The sequence below is a fragment of the Heliconius melpomene genome, chromosome 20 (assembly GCF_056956725.1).
Source record: "Heliconius melpomene rosina isolate 202511_hmr_F chromosome 20, ASM5695672v1, whole genome shotgun sequence".
Lineage (NCBI taxonomy): Eukaryota > Metazoa > Arthropoda > Insecta > Lepidoptera > Nymphalidae > Heliconius > Heliconius melpomene.
The window spans coordinates 4,827,792-4,854,450 of record NC_140408.1 but is presented as its reverse complement, the minus strand read 5'-3'; the positions used below and the strand labels follow the sequence as shown (position 1 = coordinate 4,854,450).

Here is a 26,659-nt window from a genome sequence, read left to right as displayed (position 1 = left end):
GGATATAGGGCTGTAAAATGCAGACAGTCATTCTTTGCCCTGATGCTAACAAGTACCTACTTCGTTTGATCTACTCATGGACGCCACTGAAGTTTTTTTAGGGTTCCGCATCTTTTAAGGAAAAAAGAACTCTTATAACATCATCTTGTTGTTCCGTATGAATCAAACTTAATAGAGTACTTCTGGTTGACCTAGAATTTTGAAATTTGGCCGCTAGTATCTACAGATAGTACTTGTTTAGTAAAAAAATAAAAAAATATACATTTATGATTAAATCCTAAAAAATAATAGCCTAGCCTAAAAGGAGAGCAAATTCTAATATTAAAGTTGCTGTTATATTTAGGAATTAAATTTATGAAAATAAATATAATTTTGTAAAGCAATTTGTTTAGATTAATTAACTTAAATATACTATGCTATTTTCATCACGCTTTGACCTACTCCTGACCATGTATGCGTATCTTCAAGTAATTGGTAGCAAGGGGTGTAAAATTAGTGACAAAGTTTAATTTAAAACAAAATATGTTTATGGAATATCAATATAAAGTATTTTTAAATTATATTTGCCAGAAAGTAGTGTAGTTGCAGTAAATTAAAGATATGATTTTTATTTTAATAAATTAAAAATATCCATGTTCTTAAAACAAAAGCGTAGAGTAAATCTATAACATCTTTTATCAATAGGCTTTGTCCCGCATATATAGCAGGGTAGGCAGACAGAAAGAGAAAAACAAAATCTAATCCCCCGAGTAAGAATCGAACCCACAACCATCATATTTGGGCTTAATCAGAATTAGAATTAAAATGAATAAAACACATATTTTATTAATTAAATTATTTTTAATTATAAATTTTAATACAGTTCAAACGTTGTACATAAAAAGTATATTATGTATTATTACAATACAAAACAGTAAATTACAAAAGTTTAAATAAACAATAATTAACAATATACTATATGTAAAATTAACTTTGCACAATTTTAATTAATGAAATACAACATTTTTTATTAAATTTATTTTACATATAAATAATAGGTATTTACGAAGATTTTTTGGACCCTAGAAGTTAAAATATTCACTATTTCTGTAGAAATATAACATATTTAACTAACAGTTAATTAAATTACTTAATGCTATAAAGGTTATGTGTATTCTACGAGTATACGGTCTAGTTTTGGCGTCATGGCTCAAAAGACGCCAGAACTAGTACCTATTAATATTAATATTTACAGAAAATTCCATACTTAATTATGTTAGGATATAATATACAAAATATAAAACAATTTTCATGTACTAAATTATTATATATATAAATCTATTAAAATTAAATCTATAAAGACGTAATCTTGCTAGTTTTAACAGGTCGGACTCGGACATATTATCTGAAAAGAAAGTAAGAAGGTGTGAAAGTTATATATTTAGAACAACACAATTAAAAGTTCTGTATAATAAAAAAAAATAAGGACATAGTGAATAAGAAAATAATCATGAAGAAGAATATCATCAAAATCACCTTCACACTATATCCCGCACACAACAGGTAGGCAGAGAGATCCTAGTGTTAAGACACTCCGATCCCCACTTTCCGTTGAACTCGCCTCGACACCAGAGCGAAAAAATGGAAATATAGATTAAAGAAAATATTTAATGTCTTCGAGTGGGCATGGAATCCAAGAAAAGTCGCGATTACAGTCACACTGTGCTCGAAAAAAAATTATATCTTTTTGAAAGTAATAAATATTAAATATTTATTATATTTGGCCAACAATGCTATAGTTATTACTTAATACAAGTAATATAACTAGCATTGTTGACCAAATACAATAACATAAACCTAGCGTAATTGTTAAGGCAAAATCAAGAAGATTAAACAAGTAAGTAGTTATGATGTAGGGCTTCCAATCTTCTGCCTGTATTTAATCTCGATATTTGCGGGACTGGAAATTTCGGTCCCACGGGATCCTAGTGTTTGCGGGATCCCGAATTTAGAAAATGTTGTTATTGTTATAATGCACAAAAAAACAAGTGCAATTAAAATAAAAAATTGAGACAAAATAAAAAATATATTTATGTTTTCTAAAGGATTATAAAATACAATCAATGAACAAATAAGTATGAAATTATCTTATAAAGTAGCTTTTCCATTGAGATACGTTTAAATAAACAACACATTTTAATGCTGTTTTCACTAAAAGACAAAGATTCAAAAATATTGTATAGTTCAAAACAGCAAAGCAGCGGCGGAACACTAGTTTGACTAATAAAAAGAAGAATACAACGTTATTATCTCGAATACTAAAAAATGGCAATCAGAAGAAAGACTTTTTATGAATTGTATGTTTTGGCATTTTTATATTCAATGCGAATAAACTTTCAGATAGTAGAGCTCGCTTTTTCATGAAATAAAATACAACGCTAAAATGATAATAATATGACGACTCATGTTTATGTATGAACACTATTTAAATAATATTGAATTCTGAAGATATGTTGTTAACATGAAACTAGTAAAATTAAAAAAAGCTAAGCAAATGGAACCTAGTGTTAAAATACTCCGTTTTATACTGTGTAACAGTTTAAAGTAAGTAACAAATCGAGGTCAGTCATGGCGCAAGCGACAGTGACAGGTTGTAAGTTCAATTCCCACTGGAGGAAATGAATTTCATATTTTCATGTCTTCGCTTACGTCGAGACAAATGCGGCGTTGAATTTCACTCACTCGATTCGACTCCGATTCTAGCATTCGGTCGAAAATGCCCTACCCTACCCTACACTGCTGTGTGGGAATATTACTTAACGTTTAAAAAATACAAAATGAATATTGTAAAATATTATAATGTAGATATTAAAAGCAAAAAATATATATCATAAATAAAAATTAGGCCAGAAATAAAAACATAGGCCATAAAAGTGATGCCATAAGTTGATAAATGTAAAATATACTCGTAAATCCGTTCTTGAATTACATAACAATTATTATTTGATGTTTTACGAATGTACTTATAATGTTGCCAATATATTATTATTATTTATTAGCATACAAGCCGGCCAAGTTTCATTTAATCATCAAAACGCTTTGACGAAAGCGAGGAATCCTTACAATTATCGATATTCGATTTCCGAATCGATTTACTTTAATACATAGCGAAGCCTAATTGTTTACCTGTTCAAATCTATATTATACTCTCCACCACCCTGCTGAGGGCGGGAATCTGTCGCTATAGCGGGCCGGTGACCTGGAACAATGTCGTATATTTTCATTTTTCATAAAAATAACATCGTTCAGGTTGAATTTCCATTGAATTTCGGCCTTTTCGCATTAATAAAAGATGGACAATGCCGTTATATTTTACATTAGTAAGTTATATAAGTGAAGCAACAGTTAAGTATTTAAATTAAAAAAGTTAGAAAGGGAATTTTGTAAGGTATCTACCGTTTCTTAGGTAAAATGTTTTACCATTAATTATTTAACTAAATAGGGATAACGTGATAAATATATAGAATCTTATATAGATGGTAAAATAATATAATCAAGAGTATATGTATGTGAGTAAATAAATAAATAAAAAAAAATTGTGCGAAGACTTCGTCAGTATAACAAAGTCTAAAGAATTTGCGATTAATAACCGACAATTTAGCACTAACATTTATATTTCCTCGAAATTTAGTTCAGAATTTTGTGTCGACAGGATTATATTGCTTGCAAAATAAATTTGTTAATATTGTTTTCTTAGCGAGTGACAGGCTCTCGATCATTTCCCTTTATTTATTTGACAGTGTTGCCACTCGAGCTTTGTTTTCAGCTTTTTAAATCAATTATGTGAAAATTATTTGAGAAGAGCTAAATCTTGTGAGTTTACAACATAATCACAGTTCAGTTGTTGTTTTATAAAGTTATAAACGTTCACAAAATACTGCCAACAAGTTTGCAAGCGAATTTACTAGGAATCCGTTGAATTATAAAAAACCTAACGTAATTTAGTCAAGTAATAATAAATGAGGACTAATAGGTATGTATTATAATTTTCTGTTTGTCTATATATCTGTGTATAACCCACTTCTCTGTAAGTTCTGATTACCTTGCGAGTTTCGAAAGTTTGCGAAAATTTAATGGCTTAATTTTTTTTTTTCAAAAAACCAAGGGTAGACCTGAGTATTTGATATAAATTTCAACTTGATACCTCTACGCATTCCTCACAAAAAGGGTCTGGACGGACGAACGGACAGAAAACAAAGTTTTTCTTTTCGAAGTACAGAGCCCTAAAAATTAACATTTGATGAAAAATCATCATTAACATTAAAACATAATGAAATGCTTCTTTAGCAACGGTGTTCGGTGTAGTGGGCAATTTTAATTAACAAATTATATTTTAATTAATTTTATTTCCCCACTTCGGTAAACCACTTGTAGGTACAACTTATACATTTTATATAAAATTACAAATATCAAGTTTCCAAGTATCGAGCTTCCAAATATATTTAAACAAATTGTTACTTTATACGTTGTTAAAAAGGTAAAGCAACTGAAAAAGCTAAATAACGTCGAAATGAACCGATAATGGCACTCAAGGGAATTTCATTGACGTGCTTTTATTCACACTGATTTCATCTCGGCTTTTACAGGGTTAGCAATAAAAAGTAATTTTAATGCACTGACACAGACAATTTTCCGTTGTGTTAGGTTTATCATTTTAGAGGTATAAAAATTGGAAAAACATATAAATCTAGAAATTTTTCATGAAAAACCTTGTAATCGATGTTATTAGATTGACAAAATATATTAATTATAGAAGTAAAGCGGGCAACTAATAATAATAATAATATTGATAAATAAATATTTGAAATAATTTCGGCTAGCTTAATTACATGATAGAAATACCAAACTACTTCAATGATATTGAAAACGGCGTTTTGTTTACTCAGCCCTCATTGCGCACTTCAAATTCATAATAAGCGAATGCCAGACTAATATTTTGACGTATAAAGTTTCATTATTTTGAAGTTTTACATTTATCTATATATATAAAATCGAAAGGTCACTCACTCATCACGAAATCTCAGAAACTACATGTGCTAGGAATTTCAAATTTTGCATAGGAGTTATTTATAGGACGTAGGTGCTCGCTAAGACGGGAATTTGTAATATTCGACTTCTAAGGGGTTGTTTTTGGGGTTGAAAGTTTGTATGAAACTTCGTTACTACAAATGCTAGGAGTCTCAAATTTTGCATGGACATCACATATAGGACGTAGGTACTCATAGAGACAGAAATTAATAATAGCGTAGTTCACGCAGGCGAAGCCGCGGGCGGGCCGCTAGTTTCTAATATTAGCTGTACGACAGTATGCAAACATGCAAAATTTTATTACGATTACTATAAGAAGCTATACTCAGTTATTACAAATTTAGAAGTGTTATCGCCTACCTGCGTTGTAGGTTCAAGTTTAGTACCGAATTTAGCCGGTTCTTCTGTTGTGTATATCATTCGTCGAGCAAGCCTCGCGAAGGTACACCTGAACTGTCTGCTCATACTGCAGTATAACACGAAGTTTACTGATGATGTGAAGAGCGCCAGGACGTCCATCAAATCTCCTGCAACAGAATTTAAATTTTAGTTTTTAAAATATTCAGATACAAACCAACTAGGGCCTTGTGTTAAGAACCAAAGAAAATAGCTGGATAGCAGATATTCTCATTTTTTTGCCCTGGTGTTGAAGCAAAATCGCAGTTCCTTCACTCAACACGCAATGCCTCCAGAATTCGGCGGAAAGTGAGGAACAGAAGTGTCTTAATGGGAACGGATGGTCTTAATACTACGTTCCCAAGTGATCTCTACCTTCTTTGCTAAATTAGGTCAATTTCTAAGCAACGCTTCTTCTTTGTAGCAACCTTTTAGCTTTGATCTATATATAACGATTTTTGCTGGATAAATTGAAAGTTAAAACGATTAACGAGGTTAATCACCACGCAAGAACTTTAAAAGGAAAGCTACGTAGTGATTCATCAAAAAGTTTGGCCCCTCCCCCACCAGGGATCGAGCGTGATATCCGTTTGTCGTTTTAGAAATCCGTAAAAGTAATATTATCAGAACAATTATAAAGTAAATAATAAATAAAATATAATAATATTGTCTTGATAATTGAGACCAGTAATAGCTAACATGACAATATTGTTATTCTGTTCATTTATTAATCTTTATATAATACACAAGTTAGTATGGGCAAGTACAAAAATAATTATATCTACAATCAGCTTACCTGAGTAACGTGATACTATTATAAAAGCTTAAAAATATAAACTTATTCTTTAAATTCTAATTGTTAAGAAGTAGGGTCTGCTATCATCATCACCGTTTCAGTAATATCATCAGCCGATGACAATAAGAAATTAATATATGATTATTACAAGAAATTATACGAAACACGTAGTACGTTCCTATAAAATTCGAGGATTTCCCTCGATCTTCATTGGATTTCATTATCAGATCATGATTTCGTGATAATGAGACCAATAGGAAAGTATGGTCTTTTAAATATCTCTTGTACAACCATTACCACCATTAATTACCATTTATGGTCCGATTTCAGATTTTTATAAGGGAAAAATAGAGGGACAAACATAAAACTATAAAAATAGTGAAAAAATACTAACTTTGTTAATAATTCAACAAGTTATGTGAATTTATTACGCACAGCTGCTTCAGATTTCCACGGTGAAAGTCAAAATGTATGTTCTAAGATATAATCTCTACCACATTATTTAATATTAAATGAATGTTTCATACAACTAAAACAGAATCATTTGCTTAAAATATTTTACACACGTGTACGTGTACGCACTTTACATTTACTGAGATACACTGTGTATTATTTATTTACTTTTAGGGTTCCGTACATCAAAATGTAAAAACGGAATCCTATAAGGATTATGATTTTACTTCTATGACCGTCTGTCTATCTGTCAAGACCATTTATCTTGAGATTGGTGGAGGTATCAAGCTGGAATTAATATTATACAGGATGGAAGCGTCTGCGCTCTTTTTACGGAATCCTCGGTGGACAGGGCCGACTCGTACTTAACAGTTTTTTTTTATTTTCGCATGTTCTCTATATAAAGGTTAGGCAGAGCCAAAATTGCTTCTTTTTTCTATTGTCCGCCCATTTTAAAGACAATGCATATTGTGTAGCGTTAGCTAAAGCTGAGCTTTTCAAACCAAAATGAAGAAATAAAAATGGACATAAAAAGAAATAAAACTTTTCTTCTGGTTGAGAATAAATCGAATCTATATTCTCTATTCTATGTCCTATATTCCTCAACTGAGCTCATATGGCGTGAACAATTTATCTAAATTAGGTAAATTTGATTATTCAATACATATATTGAAATAGAGGAACTATTTGCTCCATTAGTATTAATAACAATGCAATTAAATTACAGTATAATGGTTAACCGCAGATTTACTTTGTGTAATTACATTAGTGCTCTTACATTAGTTAATTATAATAAATGGAAAAAAGTACCGGAGTTGTATGTTCATATATTCTTGTTTACCTTATAAAGTATGACAAAAAATTGTAAACTTTGTAAAAATTATCACATTTTTTTAAAATTCGGGTAGGTTATCTCTGTCTACCTTATATATAGTAATATACGGTGTATCCCGCATATAGCTATATGCGCGTGAAGCTGGAAAAAATTCTAAAAAGCTGGAAAAGAGTCGATTTCTATACGATTAGGTACTATTCCATGCTCTACTTTGCCAAAATGGCGCCGAATTTTCCTCCAAGCAAGAGTAAGCTCAATCTTGACGAGCCTTATGTTTACAGTATATTTTGCATTTCCGCAATTTATGAAACCTACCCCTTTTGGTGAGCGTATAATTAATAATTTATAGGGAAAATGATGATGTTACAGGACTAGAGTTTCTTTGAACCCTTCAGACCGTGGTTTAACATGGTAGGGGCCTGTTTACATTAAAAAAAAATCTTATACACATTTATTCATATCACTGGTGTTAACAATATTATACACTGATCCTAGTTTAATGGCATGTAAAATGCATAACTTCTACTAAAATTATTGAGTTTTATATGATTAATTTTGTCACTTTATTCTCTTTTCTATGCTATCATAGCATTTTCGAGAGCAAAACTAAACGCCACAATATTAAATGCTAGTTACATTCTCGGGTGGGAGATGTTACTGCAAATAGTTCCCTAAATAAAAAATAATAATATAAACCATTTTTCATTATATTTTTAATTCCATCGAAAAGAATCTAACAATTCCATTAAGATCACAAACAAGTATGTATCTATAAACACAGATAAAGCGATCCTATTTCGCCGTAATCCCAGCTGTAAGTACGCACATATAAAAGGTCCCTCCGACATTCAATATGTGTGTCTCCTCGTAATCGGCGCACTAAGTCTGGTATTACACCGATTTATTATGATTTACATAACAATATATATATATATACAATTAATATATATTCTACTATCGTACCAATATTATAAATGTTGAAGTTTGTGTGTGTGTTTGTTTTACTCTCACGCAAAAACTACTGAACGGATTTAGATAAAACTTTACAGTAATAGCTATCATCAGAATAAAGCACAAGCTACAGGCTACAATTTATGTATGATGAAGTATAACTTTAATATAATAATAAGTTTAATCGGGTGAAGCCGCGTTTGGATCGCAAGTATGTTCATATATATAAATACTCGTACTATACATATATAGAACTTCTATAATATAAAATATATATATATATATAAATACAGAATTTCTATTTTAATAAGCTTTTTTGTTGTCACTGTCTTAATAATTGTATTTGGCAAAGATCTAGAGTCTAGAGTTTTCTAATACTATGATAAATATAATAACCATTAGCAAATATAATATATTTGAAAACGTTAACTACAAATTTATTTATATAGGATCCAAATGCTTAGAATAGTTAGTGCCTCGTAAATCAATAGTAAGACCTGGGATTTACTTGGGAAGCTGGATGATTTAATCTTCAAACGATAAGTTCAAAACAAACATTTAACAATGGTATTCTATGTGACGCTATATGAATTAAAACAGTATTTGTCTGACAAAAACATGTATACGTATTACACATAGATTTATCTAAAGTAATATAATAATATGATTTTCTTCTTTTCTTTTCGCTTTTAAAGCGTTTATGAATTTACTGTTGTTTTTTTCCAATAATCCACGAACACAAAGATTTTTTAAAGTTCACCTTGATATAAAAGATAATAAAGAATCTTATAGAAACCAATAAGTTTCTTTTTTCTTTCACCTTAGAAAATACATACTGTATTTCCTATATTTTTTTGGCTTCTTAAAACTTCTCTAAGAATAATGTATGCGTTATATATTACGTTGCAATAAATCAAGTTTAATTTATTAGAATTTCTCACAACGTACGTCTCAGTGGTATATTTAATCCAACGTGGCTGTTACAATTAATTTAGGCAAAGAATTTATTTCAACCCTTTCCCTAATACTGAATATTTATAAATGGATAAGGAAAACTTACTGAAAACGTACCATATTTGGTATTTCCCCAAATAACAAAATTTTCCTTTGGAAATTACATTAGTACACTTTTAGATATTTTAAGTGATTATAAATTATAATATCTTGATGAAAATATATAATATTTGAAGAGAGATTAACCAAAATTACTTTTAGCTTTGCTTTACTTATTAATGTGAAATGTCCTAAGGAAAGCCCAACTTAAAGAGAAATATCGATACTTAATTATGTTACTACACAATTACTTTGCCCTAATGTATTAAAAAAAATACCAAAATACTTTTTGTATTCTACTGCTGTTATATATATAACTGTGTATACATTAGTTAGAATTTGAAATGTTGACTATAATAAAAATATTTTAGTCGAAGAATATTGATGTCTTACTCTTTTCTCTTTCTCTTTCTTTGATCTTTTTCGCTGTAATATAAGTGTGAATTAATGCGAATAAGACGAAGGTTCTGGTATGTGCTCAGCTGGTTTGGGTATGTCGAATGAACGAGTGGCGAAATAATGGCAAAAAGGATGTAAGAAGTGAGAGGTAAGAGAAGTAGGGCGAGACCTCGGTGGACGTTCGGAAACACAAGATGACAGTGGACGAGGCGGTAGAGGTATGTAGAGGTGTATATTTATTTATAGCATTAAGACGATATATACAAAATCTAAATTTTCTACGATAACAACCACATTAGTGTAAAGCTGTGTAAAAATATAAACAATAAATAACAAGATGAAACAGGTAGGGTTGAAATACAATCCCTTCTACCTATCCTTTGACCCATTAAGTCTTAACAGGAACTCATGTATAAATAATCCAATTATTTTACTAAAGTTTCAACCTCTACATGCCTAAGTACTTGCTGAGTGGTTTACTAGGCGTATTATACTGGCTATTATTACACAATGTTTTAAGCAGACAAATTCCAGTTTAATTAAGTATTTGCGGCGTTGAGTTGTGCAACTCAACACGAAATGCCTCCAGAATTCAGCAGAAAGTGGGGAATGGAGTGTCTTAACACTAGGTTCCCTCTGCCTACCCTGCTGTGTGCGGGATACAGCGTGAAGCTGAAGCTGAAAGAAAGTAAGAGAAAGTAATTAAGTATTTGTCTTTAACAGGTCTTTCAGACCCTAATGTGTAATTATCGTCATCAGTATAAACTTTTACGACCTGGGACGAAGACCAGTCATAAAAATTTTACTGACTTCGTCGTTTGTAGAGCCATCCATCTAAACATGAGATAACATAGTGCATAATAGGTTTATACTAACTAAGTTGACAACTATAAAACAAATTAGTCCAATTATTTTAACTTTGGCCTCATTTATATGAGTACAGCGTTATTTTGCGCTAATTAAAATTCTACTCTTATACGAGTACAGTACAGCACTGTGTAAATAAAAATATTTTCATAATATTTTATATATTTTTATCTATAATATACAATTCACTATGTACTGTTATTCTAAAGCATAACAATAAGAAACTATAGTATACTGTTTTTCTTTTTCTAATAAGTTCAGAGTGTTGAAGCTTTATTTTTTAAATATAAACATACATTTATTATACAGTTTGAAAGCATGCTTACCAAATAAACTGTAACAGCTTTTGAAGAAATCTGGGGCCAAAGCGCTCGCCAAACCAAGCAATCCTTGTGGCACTTCAGTGGATAGAAATAGACCCAGGACTGCAAGCAGCATCCGAGTTGTTCGATCAGTTCGGCTTGATCTCCGCGCTGATGATTCCTCGGCTAAGGTTTGCTTTTCAGGCTATTAACAAAAAATGCTATTATGCTTTACTATGTGCTCATGTACGTAATAAACGTTTAAAATTTAAAAGTAGGGAACTGAGTGTCCTAGCACTAGGTTCTCTCTGCCTACCATACTGCGAGATACAGCGTGAAAAAAAATGAATCCTATCTAAAACGTGCCTTATTATATATTTTATTTATTTAATAAGACCGGTTTGGATTCTTATTGAACAAGACCTGTCATCATTTGAATATGACATCCAATTTTGTTGTGAATAAATAGTACGTCAACCACTCTACCCCGGAACGATTGTACGATTTTTTTGACATATGTACTTATTGGAAAATTATTTTTTCTTTTTTGACCTCCTATTTAATATCCTTAATAAGAGTTATCATTTTATATTTTCCTTATTCTATCTATACATATAATAAAATTTTAACTGACTAATGGGCCCCCCCATATAAAAGGGGGCATTAACTAACCTGAATTTGTGATTTTTCAAAGTTTTGTCTGTTTGTCTATATATCTACGTGTTTCTGAGAGTAACAGCGTAACTGTTTTTAAAACAGTTCTCACTATTGTATTTTGGAGAATTTCGCTTAACATTTAATATTTGTTTTACTGCTCTTGGTGTATAAATGAAAAACTTATTCCAATATTTTTTTTTTTACTAAAATCCTATAAAAGTTTTATTGAATAGAACTTTCGTTTTAATATAGAGAAGAAGATGTTGTATTAAAAACGATAATTGTATTAGAACACGAAAGTAGTTCACAAGTTAAATAATTGTGCAAGCCTGGGTGCAAGTCACTAGTATAGTGTATAAGAGATTTTCAAACACTCACCTAAAGCGATAAATAAAGTTAAAAATATATTTTAATTGCTCTTCAATAAAACTATTTCATACCAATTTGTATGAGTTTTATTTGAAAATATTGTACGATCATCTTGAAATGAAATTCCATAGATATTTTTAATATTTCCTAGTAAGTATTCGCTACCATTAGTTATATTATTTTAAATATGTAATACTAAACAATTCTTATTATATTAAACAGAACTGAATTGTTCTATCTATTAAATAGAAAGGAAAACGTAAATTCCGAAATTAAATAACACACCTAAATGCTTTTAATATAATAAGCTTCATAATTATAATTAAAGCAAACGATTTCTATTTCAATAGCCATTACGTTAATTGTATTAGGCAAACATTACAAGGTTTTCTAGAAAGTATACCAGTACAAGATAGTTTGCAGACGGGACTTTAATTTTGCCGAAGTAGATTTCTGTGAATTTAGACGTTAGATCTCATTTCTCGAAAAAGGGCCATGTTCAATGTTTGTAGTAGGTTTTGGTAACGACTATTCTATACAGTAGTAGTCTCAGTTTTATTTTTTATCTCTATTTCACAATACTACTTATGTAAAGTAAACAAACATGAAAATATAATATTTAAATATTTACAATAACAATCTCATTACTTTTTTTTATTAAATTATATTATATGTATATCATATTATTATATTATATTTTTTATAATAATTTCAAGACGCTCTGCCAACGTTCGTAGCTTTTACAGGCGCACGCCTGTGCCCCTACGCTACGCTACGACTGGCCTCATATTATTTACAGTAGCTACCTACATTGTTTACATAATAATTATACATAATATAAGGAATATTTTCACTTCTAAATGTTAAAAAATTAAATTTCATCGTAAATTAATTTTGATTTAATTTTATTGAATATGAAAATTAAATTGCGCCAAAAGTTTTTTCTAGTTCCAATTTTAGTGATTTTCGTGAGATGTTCTCATTATTATAATTGTAACATACAAAAATTTTACACAATATCTTACATTTGATAAAGCGACAATGGGTCACATTATGTAGTTTCTCAGCGACCTTTGGAGAGTCATACAAACCGTGAATAAAAGACCAGCAGCTGTGTCCTAAATAAAATTACAAGTACTTATGCTTAATATATATAATTTTAATATCACTTTCAATTCCTAGGGACGCCTGAGTAAAATATCAAAAGTAAAAAATTAACGAATGTTGTTATTGTTCTTTTGAAGTACTAAAAAGTTCAAATGTTTTTTACTTTTTCTAAATTTCAAATAAATAGTTATTTATGGGTGTTTTTGACATATATGTAATCGAAAACTATTACTTGCTATTTTTTTTATTCTTCTCACAATATCTTTTAAATATACCCATATAATAGGCAGCCATTTTATTCCCATTGTTCTCGAACGTTATATGTACGATATTGATATTACTCTGCTCAGAATTCTAATGGAGAGAGTAAAAAAACACTAACATAAAGTTAACTTGACTAGATACTTAAGAGTGGAGCAGAAGTCACTAGCAGAACTTCGATGTGTCTAACGTGACGCGATTAACGTGACCTACTTATTTGGCTTAGCGTCTGTATAAGTGTTGTGGTTGTATAATTCTTTAAAATTTCAATATACATACTATATATATTCGCTAGAATTCACATCGATATCAACTTTTCATTTAATATTATTGTACATTTATTTTGCAATGGGACCATTCAAACCCCGAGGGAATGATGATAATATTTTAATTCTTTTCATTTCCCGGTTCGGCAAAGCGTGGATTTCTGCCACTAAGTGCAATGTATCATGACTTTGATGAGTGGGGAGTGGGAGTGTCTTAGCACTAGGTTCCTTTGGGGAAAATACGTAAAATTGCTACATTACATAATAGGAGAAAAAATTCACCAGGATGCGTTGTCTAAACAGACTGTAGAAACGGAAATACATATAAACACTGCCCATAAACGATATTGGAACCAATTACCATCACGCTCAGCCAGGCACGTTCTCAAAGCTCATTAATTTGACAAGTATATATAGGTACATATATATTATGTATTGTATATACTTTTCAATTGTAGTATGTCAGTCTCAACAACCCAGTCTGTTTGCCCAACTCTGACAAAGGCCTCTTTCCTTTCTATCCATTCGATCTAATGTTAAAAGGAAGTAAGCAATATTCGAGTATATTTTTATTATTTTTGTATTTGAAAAGATAAATTATTTTCAAGCAGATTTAATGATAAAAAAAAAATCTAAACTACATATTTTAGTGAGGCTGTTTTGCTTAGTGAGGCCTGTGTCTGATTGCACATACGACAGTTGCAAGTTCGATTTCTACTCCAAACCCTATAAGAAAGTTTGTGTAATATATTGGAACGATCGAACTTTAGTGAACAGTGAGGAACGGAGTGTTTTAACACTAGGTTCCCTCTGCCTACTCTTACTATATATGCGGCATATATAGGCACATGCATACGTTTATATATGTATATCTCAAAAACTCTATTTCCTAAACTCAGTGTACATGCGGGTGATATCGTGACCTTAATACAAACAATTTGTTTGACACCAAACCGTTAGTTGAAGTAGATAAACAGTTTTTCTAAGGCATGTATAGTTATTTTTTGATATAAGTGTATCTCCTCTGTTCCCTATGAGATTCGTATAACAAGTTCACTTTCATCAAAGGTTAAATAAAGAAATCCATAACTATATTATAAATTCGAAAGTAACTCTGTCTGTCTGTCTGTCTTTTACGCAATCAGGGCCAAACCGCTAGTTTAATTGTGATAAAATACTCATGTACAGATACTTGAGGGTCTCTGTTAAGGATGAGCTCGCTTAACGGATCTCTCTATTGAAAACTGAAAATAATTTCATAAATATATTTAATAAATATTCGTATAGTTCAAGCGGGCGTAGCCGCGTTCGGGTCCACTAGTCTTAATATATAACTACATATCCTTTAACCAAAACGTTGACAACAAATCGATATGTAATAAGAAAATAAGATAAGCGTGGTTTACTTTAGAAGGCAGTAATCATTACAAGCGGATTACGTATAATTTATTCAAAGCTCGTCGTTAGAGTTTTTCATAATGAAGTAACCCGGGGCTATTGCTAATGACGCTTTTCCAGCGCATTTTCTTTTAGTAATAAATTATAAAACCATTTTATGTATTTACTCTAATTTAATTTGTTGTTTTAAATATATTTTATGCTTTTATTGATTAAGGAACTAATAACATGTACTGAATAATAACAAGAATTAACTTGTGAAAATGATTTTCTTTTTACTTTTTATTCTTTTTGCTTCACACTGTATCCCGCAGACAGAGACAATCCGGGAAGCTAGTATTAACAGTCCGTTTCCATTAAGAAAGTTCTGTTCACTTTTCACCGAATTATTTAGTGTATAATATATATATATATATATTATAGTATAGTAACCTATATATTATAGTATAGTAATTGTATAGAACATTATATAAAGTTTAATATACCACATATATATAAGTAACAAGAGAAGAAACTACTTAGCATTCTAAAGAGCCATCGCGGGGGTGCCGAACCCATCGCGTTACAGGGTAAGGAATTCAGAAGTGCCTCGGACTTGTGACCCAAGTAAAACTTTATGGTAAATTTCTGATGGCCTTTAAACACATATTAAGTGTCATTTCTACATACGAGACGCGTCAGTCAGCACAGACATGACATGATGAAAAACTGTCACCAGAACTATTAGCTATCACGAGCGCCATGGGAAATCAACCACTAATATCGCTAATTATGACGAGACCTCAGAATATGCGCACACTAGAAATTAATATACGATATTGTTAGAAAACGGAAGCGGTTAACGTTTTTAAAATAAACACAATAAAAATAAATACCGTCTATATGTTTTTAACGTACTCGGATAGAGGTTCCACGTAATTACAATAAGTGACATGTATCACTCAATAACAACACTACACACTGGATACCTTCCAATCAGGGTTTCCGCCTACAAGCAGTTCCCGTTTGACACAATTCCACTGCTTTTATTATCTTTTTGTCACCTAAATCTACCCACTTTTACACTTGTACGCTAACAATATATATAAAATATTTTATTACCATGTTTATATGTCTATAAGGCGTCTATGTTTTAATATTAAATCGTACAATTAATATCACAGACGTTATATTATCCCAGTTTGTTTCAAAGTGGTATATTTCCCCGACGTTTCAAAAGGGTATGATGATATCTTATTTACATAGCATAATTGAACACATTTAATTAGAGTACTGACATATGTATTTTGAGGCCAGTTGTAATATTTTCATTTCTTTGCTTTGATAACGAGGTTAAACGCCACTCAACACGCAATACCTCCAGAATTCGGTGGAAAGTGGGGAGCGGAGTGTCTTAACACAAGGTTCCCAGGTTCCCTCTGCCTACTCTGCTATGTACGAGATGCAGCGTGAAGCTCAAATATATATTTTGCCGCAATTTATCATGTAACTTTATTTTAGTTTAATATTGTAGGTACTTTCCGTGTGCTGCCGTTATTTTTCACCCACGCGAGCTTACGTGAGCGAGTGCTGTGAATTAAAAATGTCTATATAGATCCTAATATAAATTTTGCAAGATATAAACAATTTTACTATAATACATATTTTAAATATATGTAAACGCGGCGTTGACTTCCGCTACTCAATATGCAATGCCTCAAAAATTCGGCGAAAAGTATTCTCTAAGCACTAGGTTCCCTCTGCCTACCCTGCTATATGTGAAAAAAAAAAATTAATAAACATTTCGCTATATAGAAATAACTTGAAAAGATATTGAATATTGTGTTTCAGTCGGGAATTGTTTGTACTACCATCACATACTAACTACCCACGCTCCAAAAGAATCAGTTCCGTGAACATTGTTGGGGGCACTTCACTTTTATTAATATTAGGTACTCAGTAATAGGTACACACGTCGTGTGAAAATGTAAGTACCTATTTGTGAAAATCTTGTTTAGAGGGATATAAGGTAAGTACTGTCAGTAGGTTCTTTAGTATAAGTTATCTACATTTATGTGTTTTTAGGTTTATAATATGTAATAATAATATTTTCTTCTTACTATGATAAATATGTAGTATAAACAGTAATTAACAAATCTTTGTATTTTGCAACTTCCTAAATAATCTGTATTTAAACAACAGCACAAATCTATAATTGATTTAAATTTTGAGTTTCATGGAAAAATGTAATGTATTGTTAAAAATAAATTAAAATATAATTTTATGCAAACAATATTTATTTTAATCTATATAAACACAAAGAGAAAGAATAATAATCTATCTAGTATTTTTTATAATGGAAAACGGCTTAACTTAAATTATAACAAAAAATCTAAGAGAAGCACATCCTCGTGTTTTAAGAACCACTTGAAACTTGCACTCGCGGAACTTTGTTTTTGCGATTAATTCAATAATTTTATAAATATTAGATTTTATATGGAGAGAGTTGGACATTGAAAAAATATAAATAATTAACGTTTTCCTATGGGATTTTTAAGGTAAATATGCAACAATATTCCATTATTCAAGTTATACTTCTAGTATTTTTTTATGATATTAGCGCGAACCGCCACGAAAAATGGACACTATGAAATTATTACATTACAGTTGGAAGCAATAGCGGCAAACTTCACCTCGTACAACGTCACACACATCCGAGTATGAACTGTAACTTTATAATAAAATTAAAATTCTGCTTACATATTTTTACTGTGTGAAAATACAATTTATTCAAATTCATATTTTCGTTTGATTCGGAACTTACGCTGCGTAGGTGGAAGTTGTCACTGCTTTTACGTAAAGTAATATTAAAAAGTTATTGGTGTATATTGTATTAAGTTGTAAATAATAAATTTATGTGTGTGTATATACACCCTCACTAAAAATATTTAATTTCTGTAAAAAATATTTTTTTTATAATTACTAATTAATGATCTAAAGACCACTGTAGGATAAATTGCAGTGAATGAATTTCGTGCTACTAGCATCAACCCGTTAATTCCACTAGCTTATACGGAAGTTAATTTTATTGCAGAACAATCACACTAGAACCATTTTTCCGATCACTCACAACCACTTTTTTCCGATGATAAACAAATTAACGCTGTTCCTAACTAAGGAATTCCGAGAGAAAGTTTTACTGTTAATGAATGAGAAAATTTTGTTTTACCTCAAGATCCTGATTCTGCTGATTCCTGCGGTTAGAATCAAGATATCGAACTGAGGAAAAGTAGCAACAATAGCAAAAGTACTAGCGTCTTTACCCTACAAAAAAAAATTGTGAGAATCTACGCGGCCATCCAAGCAGCCGACAGAGGATGGCTTTGAGGATTGAAACCTATTATCTTATAGCACAATATATAAGTACCGGTAAGTACACTTAGTTCAATTCTTTACTTATACTTCTTAACTTAATACATCTTTCCAGTATAAATTACAACTATATCTTTTATCTATATAAATTAACTTAACTTCACTCTGTATCCCTAGCGGGGTAGTCAGAGAGGACGGAGCGCTAAACGCTACGGTACGCTATACATGTTCATCACTCATTCCCGACGTGCTCCAACCAACAGATCACGTTCTTCTTCATTCTCATCGTGGTATCCTCGCTAGTACCTGCCATTCTGTGAATTCATTGTGAATTCGCAATGAAGAGATACACAGAATAGCAGGCATTTATCTACATAATATTTGTTAATTAATTAGCGTCAAAGTGCATATGAAAATGTGAGAAATTTGCTAGAAGTTGTTATTAGCGTTTAATTTGTTAATAACTAACAGTTTAATATTTACAATATGTTTACATATTTTTAAATTAATGTGTAACCCAGATTATTGTAAAATAGATTTGAAGTGTAAAATGTTCAAATAAGCTTCTTATTTCAATTAATACATATTTCAATTACTGTCGCCTTAAGGTAATTAAATACAATTCAGTACTACACAAAATTTACCCAAATAATAATATGTTCAATCAAAAAATATTTAGTTATTACATAATTTATACATATCTGCAATTTGCCAGACTTTTTAAGAGGATATTTAAGCCATAAAATTAGTATTAAAAATAATACTTGCCTCGGCAGATCCGATCGTTGATCGCTTTAATAGCTTTTGCCTCCTTCTTTCCGTCGTTGTAAGCTTTGATATTAAGCAAGTGCTCAATACTGACAAAGCTATACTTGGCACAAGTTTCAATATAACACTGTAAATCCACATTATTGCGGTAACTAACTCTTTGTTTTTAGACATTTCTAACACATACACGGTCCTATTTTGCGGCAAAGACAAATCCTCCGCAAACTGGGAATTGTTATGGGGAGTCACTTCACTGGGCACAATGTTCATCGCGAAGTAAATTGGGAGACAGAGGAAAGGGCAAATAATATACGCGCTAACGATCGCTAAGGTCGTGTTCTTTTTGTTACACCAACTTCGATTTTTCTGTGGAAAAGCAATAGCCACATATCGCCAAACTGCTAACGTTACAGCCAACCAGATTGATATCGTATGAAAAGTTTGACTGAAGATGGAGTGGAAATAAACGAAAACAGCCCAAGCGTAAGTATTTTTGTTCACCTGTGGACCGATTTTGATATTCATATGCAAAGCGTAGGGTATGTATTCTAACATAACAAGAAGGTCCGCAACCGCTAGACCTGTGAGAATTGAATTTGTGGAGCTGATCATTTCTCGGCGGCTGAGAACTGCTATGTTTATTGAGTTGGTGGCGGATCCAATAATACATATTACTATAGCGATGTATCCATGGAGGCGACTGTAGGCTTTATTGAAATTGGTGGCGCCAGGGACGCAATACGCATCAGTCGCGTTTGCCATCCTCGCTATTCATCTGTTATAGACTCCGTTATTGAGGTTAAGCATTTTCGTATTTTCTTTCTTTTCTTATTTTAACTTGTAACTGTATAATCTGTAACAAAGAGAAACAAATTTAAAATTATTATTCAGATTGTCAGTGTTTTCAAGGTCGTGTAGGCGTGTGGGCATGAATATTTATCGTTTGGACAGAAAATGAAACTGTTGTGATATTAAAGTACATCTTATAATAGCGTCAAGGTCTGTTATATACATACAGAGTTACATCAACGGCACGTAATACCATATCTGCCACATGCCATACATATGCTCTTAAATAACGTAATTTCAGGAAATTGTCCAAAATATATACCTAACAGGAATTTGTTTTAAACAAAACCGAGCACTACACAGCTGTTATTGACGTAATTCTGAAGTAACATATTATATAGTACGATACAGTGAGTTCTTTAAAGAAAAGCTTATTTACTTTAGGTATAAAAATATACAGCAAATCTTTTCAAAGTAAATAGTAGTATTGAAACACCTAAATTCACTAGACCATTTGGAAATGGGTTTACTTTATTGAAAGACGTCAACTGACGAATAAGCTTCGTATATCTATTTACAGCTCGGCATTTCCCTTATATTCAGTTTTGTAAGAATGCATTGGAAAGGGATAACGAGATTAAATTTGCCTTGTTACAATTTTTGGGTGGCTTTAATAGTTTTAGTAAAGTGCGGTTATTGGTATAAATATATAAATTTTAATGAATTGTATTAGTATCAATGTCTTCAAACTCTTTCATGAAAAACTTATTTTCTTTATCTTATTTTCATCTTATTTTCTTTCTTCTTTTTCATATAAAATTATTATCAATGAAAGAGTGTTAGAAAAATATACTATCATATATAAAATACATATTATTTTCATTTTATACGTATATTTTTGGTTATTATAAGTAATTCTTATACATACCTATATACAAGTTAGAATATGAATAAAGCGTGCAAAGAAGATTACATAAACTATGCCGTCGCCTTAGAATAATCTGTTCAAGGAAGTCTGCTAAATGTCAACAATTTCACACTGGTATTGAAGCTAAATCTAAAGAGTACATTATTATTATAACTAAAACATGCATTACGTTTTTGCTAGTAGGATTATTATTTATATGATATTTAGATATTTAGATTAAATTAATTTTCTACAATTTTAAATTCTACAAATCTTTTAGAAGGTGGGTAATTTTTAATTTTATATTTATTTTGCCTGCTGTCATTTTGTTCATTTTAATTTATATTCATTTATTTCTCCGTATTAAAAGTAAAAAACATAAAATCATTTTGAAGGCACGAAAGGAAAATTTAAGAGTAATGGTGGAAAAGGATTTGTGAAAGGTACTTCCCGTGGAAGTACCTTAGAAACCTCTACAATTTTGATATTTGGCACGAAGTGAAAACTTACACTGCAAATAAAAATCCGAAAGGTTTCAGTTTGATATTTCCACGAGATAAATAGTTTTGACAGACGGGAAAACAGATATAGAATGTGTTCCTATAAGCATTCCGCTTTAAAAACCATTACAAACTTGTCTTTGTTAACGTTGACCTATAATCATAAAATTGGTACTGTCAGTGGGCGCGTCCGATTCCTATTTGACCGGCTTCTTTTCTGCCATCAACTTCTTGAAGGAAATCCATAAAAGTTGAACAGAAGCCACACACCGCCCGAATATTGGAGTCGAATATTCGGCCAGGAGCTGGAAGAATATTCTGTATTCGGCGTACTCTCAAATATATCAATAAATAACTCAGCTTCACGCTTCAGGGAACCTAGTGCTAAGACACTCCGTTCCAAATATACAACTCAATTTCAAATATACATACAAAATAAAATGAAGTCGTCGTAGCCTAGTGAAATACCATTTAACTATAGATGTGGGGTCGAGCCGCACTCGGGAGGATGACTCATTTTCTTTTCAATGCTCTTCTCAGACCAAGTTCAGGGTTGAGTTTCTCCATTCCCAAATTTAATATTTGTAGGACTATGGAAAGTATAGATTCTAATTATAGCGGCTTATCATACAAAATGTTAAAAAATCGATGCATAAACGCTCGTATCTTTTAATTGCGTTGACTTAGAAGGCTTATGTTTTATTAAACTTAAACTATAAAGAAGAATCTTTATTTATTCTAATTAAAGATACACTATCAATTGAAAAAGTTGGTTGATTATGTATCAACTTACTTTTGCAATTGATAGTGTATTGTTTAATGTGAAAATAGTTATAAGCGACTTTCCCAACAAATAAGAAAATCGGCCGTCGATCAATGTGTCGTTCCTACTATAAAAAGATTCACGACCAATTGCTTAATTGATATTACCAATTATAATTAAAATAATGTTTGCGGCAAAATAAGACGCTATAATATTTACAGTATCATTTGATTTCTTCTATCATCGATGAGGGATTATTCTTAATCGATGATGGCTTAATAAATAGATAAGCATTCATCTCTTCACTCTTGGCAATTGTAACATAACTAAAGTAGTATAGGCGGTATACGGGGGAAGCCGCGAATGGGCCGCTAGTCTTCCATATGACTTGCGTTTTCGAGAAATTTGTAAACGAACAACACACACTTCTTGCACACTTACTTGAAACCCTAAAGAGATCAGCAACTTCAATAACCCTTTAACAAGTTTATTCCATAATATTTTATTATCGCAATAGGGCAACAATAGAAGTCGATACATATAGGGTAACAATACATGTCTTTTAAATAAATGTTGCCCAATAACCTTCGTTATCTTAATATTACACGCACTTTTGGATTTGTTACTACTGTATCGTATTACCTAATCAATCGAACTAATGGGACTTCCAGATACTAGCATCGGATGACAATTGGAAAAGTTTTCTCGATATTGAAGATAATATCTGGAATAACGAATTTTCAAGTCGATACTGTCATTGAAACCAATACTTCATTTCCAAGAGAATTCTCGTCTTTTGTTCAATCAATTTAAGTTATAATATTATTTGTATAAGTCAAAATTTTATGTCAAAGTTTAAATCAAGTTTCAGCAAATATTGTATTGAAATAAGTTAAGATTGTCCATTAAAATATATTCTATAGTAGGTTTACTTCATTTTCTAAATTAACTGTTTTTCAGACCACATTTGTTTTATCTTAACAAGTTTTGATAAAGCGGCATTTTATTATGTCTTATATTAAAATTTAAAAATAAATTACTTGTTTGTCAGACATTATTCCAGATCTTCGTATTTTTTATACGTCAATGCAAAATGTTCTCTATAAATTTTCATTTTTAGGATTTTTTCCTTTGGTCGTTTTGTTTGGGTCTACGGGGATCTATAGGATACTTATCCTATAGATTTTATTTGGTTGACGTCGCGAATTTCATACAAAATTCACCAAAATCGATGCTTAAATACTTGTATTTCGTTATTTACGTTATATATAAGGTTTATTTTTATCTGTGCCTCAAGAGACCATAAACTTAAATATATGATATTAATTTCAGCTTAATACCTCCACGCGATCTCGAGATAAATGATTTTAAGACTTATAAGGATTTCGTTTTTCATTTTGAGATACGAAACCCTAAAAATATAATGCTATTTACTAAGCGTCAAATAAAACGTAGTTTATATTTAGATCATTATTTTTATTGCCTACAACTTTAACAAACGATGTGGTATAATATTGTCGACTTACAATATAAGCTTTTTAAGTGTCCACTTTCGTTCAGATTTACTTCGTTATTGTTATTATATAACAAGTTTGTATAATCCATATAGCTCGTTGTTTGTTATTTAAAAGCAGTTTAATTAGCAAATAAAATATGTTTTACATTCTTGTCTTAAGTAGAATATTTTGGATTAATTTTAAATTTACAGTGTAAATTTACTTGCGTATATATTTACATATTCCGTATAACCATAATTAAAAATCAATGTTTCTTTTCTAAAATTGCATACATATCCAATATCACCACCATTTCCAATATCACGATATTGAAAAATATTTATATTTATTTTGGTCCCGAAATTGAAAGTAAAAAAAAATGTGTATATAATAAACATGCTAAAATTGTTAATCAAATGAATAAATCTAATAAGAGCATTATTAATAAATAGTGTTTTAAGGAAAAACCGTAAATTAAATACATAAATAGATAATTATTGTCATTTCATCATTCACACTAATCTTTTATCTATTAGACTAAACACTACAATGAAAGCATGTTCCTGGTCCGGCCTCGGTGTCAAAAGGTGAGGGAACCCAATCACGCAAAGATGTAATATATGTGCGCTTTGCGTATGTGTGTATGTACATATATATTTTAATATTACATCAGATAAAATTCCGTAGGATAACAACAGTGGCTCAGCGGCACAAGGGTTGTGGATTCGATCCCCACTCGAAAAAGTGAAATATTTATTTATGTTTATAATTCAATTTCTTTGCTCTCGTGTCAGTGTGTCGTGAGGCAAACCGCGGCGTTGAGTTCTACCACTTAACACGCAATGCCTCCAGATTTCAGCAGAAAGTGGGGAACGAAGTGTCTTAACACTATTTTCCCTCTGCCTACCTTGCTGTGTGCGGGATACAGCGTGAAGCTGAAAAAAAACAAGTATGACTGTAACGCAACGCTTCTAGGTTCGATCCCCACTCGTGAGAATGAATTATTTTCTGCAGAACGTGGAACTGGAAGTTTAATTATACCAGTGTAGGAGACGAACCTTTACCTACCACGTGTACGCTCACCGACTGAGCTACGACGATGAAATTTTAGTTCAGTATAAAATTAAGTACCTAAATATTTTAATTAAACGTTAATTGCCATTCACGTATACTTGTGGAGTAGCGTTAAATGAAAAGTTGAGATCTTGTAAATTAATATATTTCTATCTTATAAAGGACTAAAAATATAATTTAATTAATATACTACTTATAATAAATATATTATCGAATTAAATTTAATGACAGTTTCAGTTTTAAAGAATTTAATAAAAATATTATTCGTATTAATTAATCTTAGTATATAAATAAAAAATTAAAAGTATGAATAAATCGAGATTGTTAATAAACTTTTTTATTTATTTTAAAGGAAAAAATGAAATCTATATAAATTTGTTTGTCACATTCCATTCAGTGAGATATATATTATATACCTAATATATAATTTAGTAGTAGTAAATATTAATATTTAAATGTATGTTTGTCTATTACCTAAAAGATAAAAAAGATAAAACACATTATCTATATGTAAAAATTAGATAACTAGCTAATTTATTAGCTCGTTAAATTGATCAAACCCGTGTGTTTACAAATTAGAACATAATTTAGTCTAAGAACAATATGATTTTCTTATAGGAATTTTAAAATATTTTAAGTATATTAATATATGACAGTATTAATAAAAATTTAACTAAATATACCTTCTTTACCTAAATTTAATTCTCAATCAACACTCAAACGTATGTCTTGGTTGTAGCAAATATAAGGAAAAGACATAAACTAAATGTAGATAAGAGTTTAACAATTTTCTTTAAGCATAAAACAATAAGGATAGGTAAATTGAAATGAGATCGAGAAAGAGGGTGGATGGAAATTCAGCTATATAGAAGTTATATAAAATTTATTAAAAATGTATATACATATAAAATTCTGAAGGCGCTAACGCAAATAAAAAAATATATTTTATATTACCAAAATTCTGTTAACGACTCCTAAGAAGTGTACTGACAAAAGATGGCTATTGTCATGTTTCAGTGAACGCTTGGAACCATTAGAAGTCGTTACATTGCCTGTCGTCGGTAGATATATACAAATGTATGTAAGTTGTGTAGATGTTGGTAAATGTTTAGAAAAACAACATATGATAATAATACTTATTATATATTATTTTATTATTTATTTAAACTTATATTTTCATTTCTTCTCTCTGGTGTCGAGGCAAAGCGTGGCGTTGAATTCCGCCACTCAGCACGCTATGCCTCCAGAATTTAACGGAAAGTGGGGGACGGAGTGTCTTGACACTAGGTCTCTCTGCCTACCCTGCTATGTGCGATATACAATATGAAGCTAATTTATTTTAAATTTTATTTTATAATTTACATTTCATTACAACAGCCAAATCATTTTGTATAATATTAATCTATTTATTGGAAATATATTATTCTGCGGACAAAATTCGTCGAATTATAACCACAGGCGGTATCAGTTTCGTATATATTTGTAGCGCACATGAAGCCTCATTATTTCAAAATATTATTATGAATACTTTTAAATAATATCTAGAATCATATTTAATCCTCTAAGTATTTAAGAAACAATTTTTATCAGTCAAAAATATTATAAAATAATAACTTAAGCCAAAAATTGTCTTTAATATATTTTTGTATATCATCTTTTAATAGACAACGACTATTATATATGGGACTTACCAATTGTTCCAGCATGATTAATGTTTGTGTCAAACTTTAGTGATGAAGGGTGTGTGTCTTGGAAAAGGTTGGCATCACTTATATTCGTTGTTTTGGTGAACGCGGCGAAGTACGCGCGGGAACGTGCTACTCTATCGGCGACG

The 26,659-nt window shown here is 30.7% G+C and overlaps 1 protein-coding gene across 2 annotated transcripts; it reads right to left on the bottom strand.

The window, feature by feature from the left end:
* Nucleotides 1-947: 947 nt before the first annotated feature.
* Nucleotides 948-26,659, bottom strand: LOC146527643 (G-protein coupled receptor dmsr-1-like). 2 transcript variants are annotated; one of them, XM_085205094.1, is made up of 6 exons: nt 26,517-26,659; nt 19,297-20,149; nt 11,144-11,324; nt 5,428-5,594; nt 3,166-3,238; nt 948-1,384 (listed from the first exon to the last, which is right to left on the bottom strand). In XM_085205094.1, the coding sequence occupies exons 2-5, from the start codon at nt 20,056-20,058 to the stop codon at nt 3,221-3,223; spliced, it is 1,128 nt and encodes a 375-aa protein (XP_085061220.1). In that variant the 5' UTR covers nt 20,059-20,149; nt 26,517-26,659; the 3' UTR covers nt 948-1,384; nt 3,166-3,220. The 2 variants fall into 2 exon arrangements, with proteins under 2 accessions (XP_085061220.1, XP_085061219.1); XM_085205093.1 differs by lacking the exon at nt 3,166-3,238 and having other exon boundaries at nt 949-1,384.

Coding starts and splice junctions, on each gene's coding strand:
- LOC146527643 (XM_085205093.1), bottom strand. CDS start 20,058: ATGGCAAACGCGACTGATGCGTATTGCGTCCCTGGCGCCACCAATTTC. Junction 5,595..11,143: donor AAGCTGTTACAGTTTATTTG/GTAAGCATGCTT, acceptor ATTCTGTTGCAG/GAGATTTGATGGACGTCCTG. Junction 1,385..5,427: donor AACTTGAACCTACAACGCAG/GTAGGCGATAAC, acceptor CTTTCTTTTCAG/ATAATATGTCCGAGTCCGAC.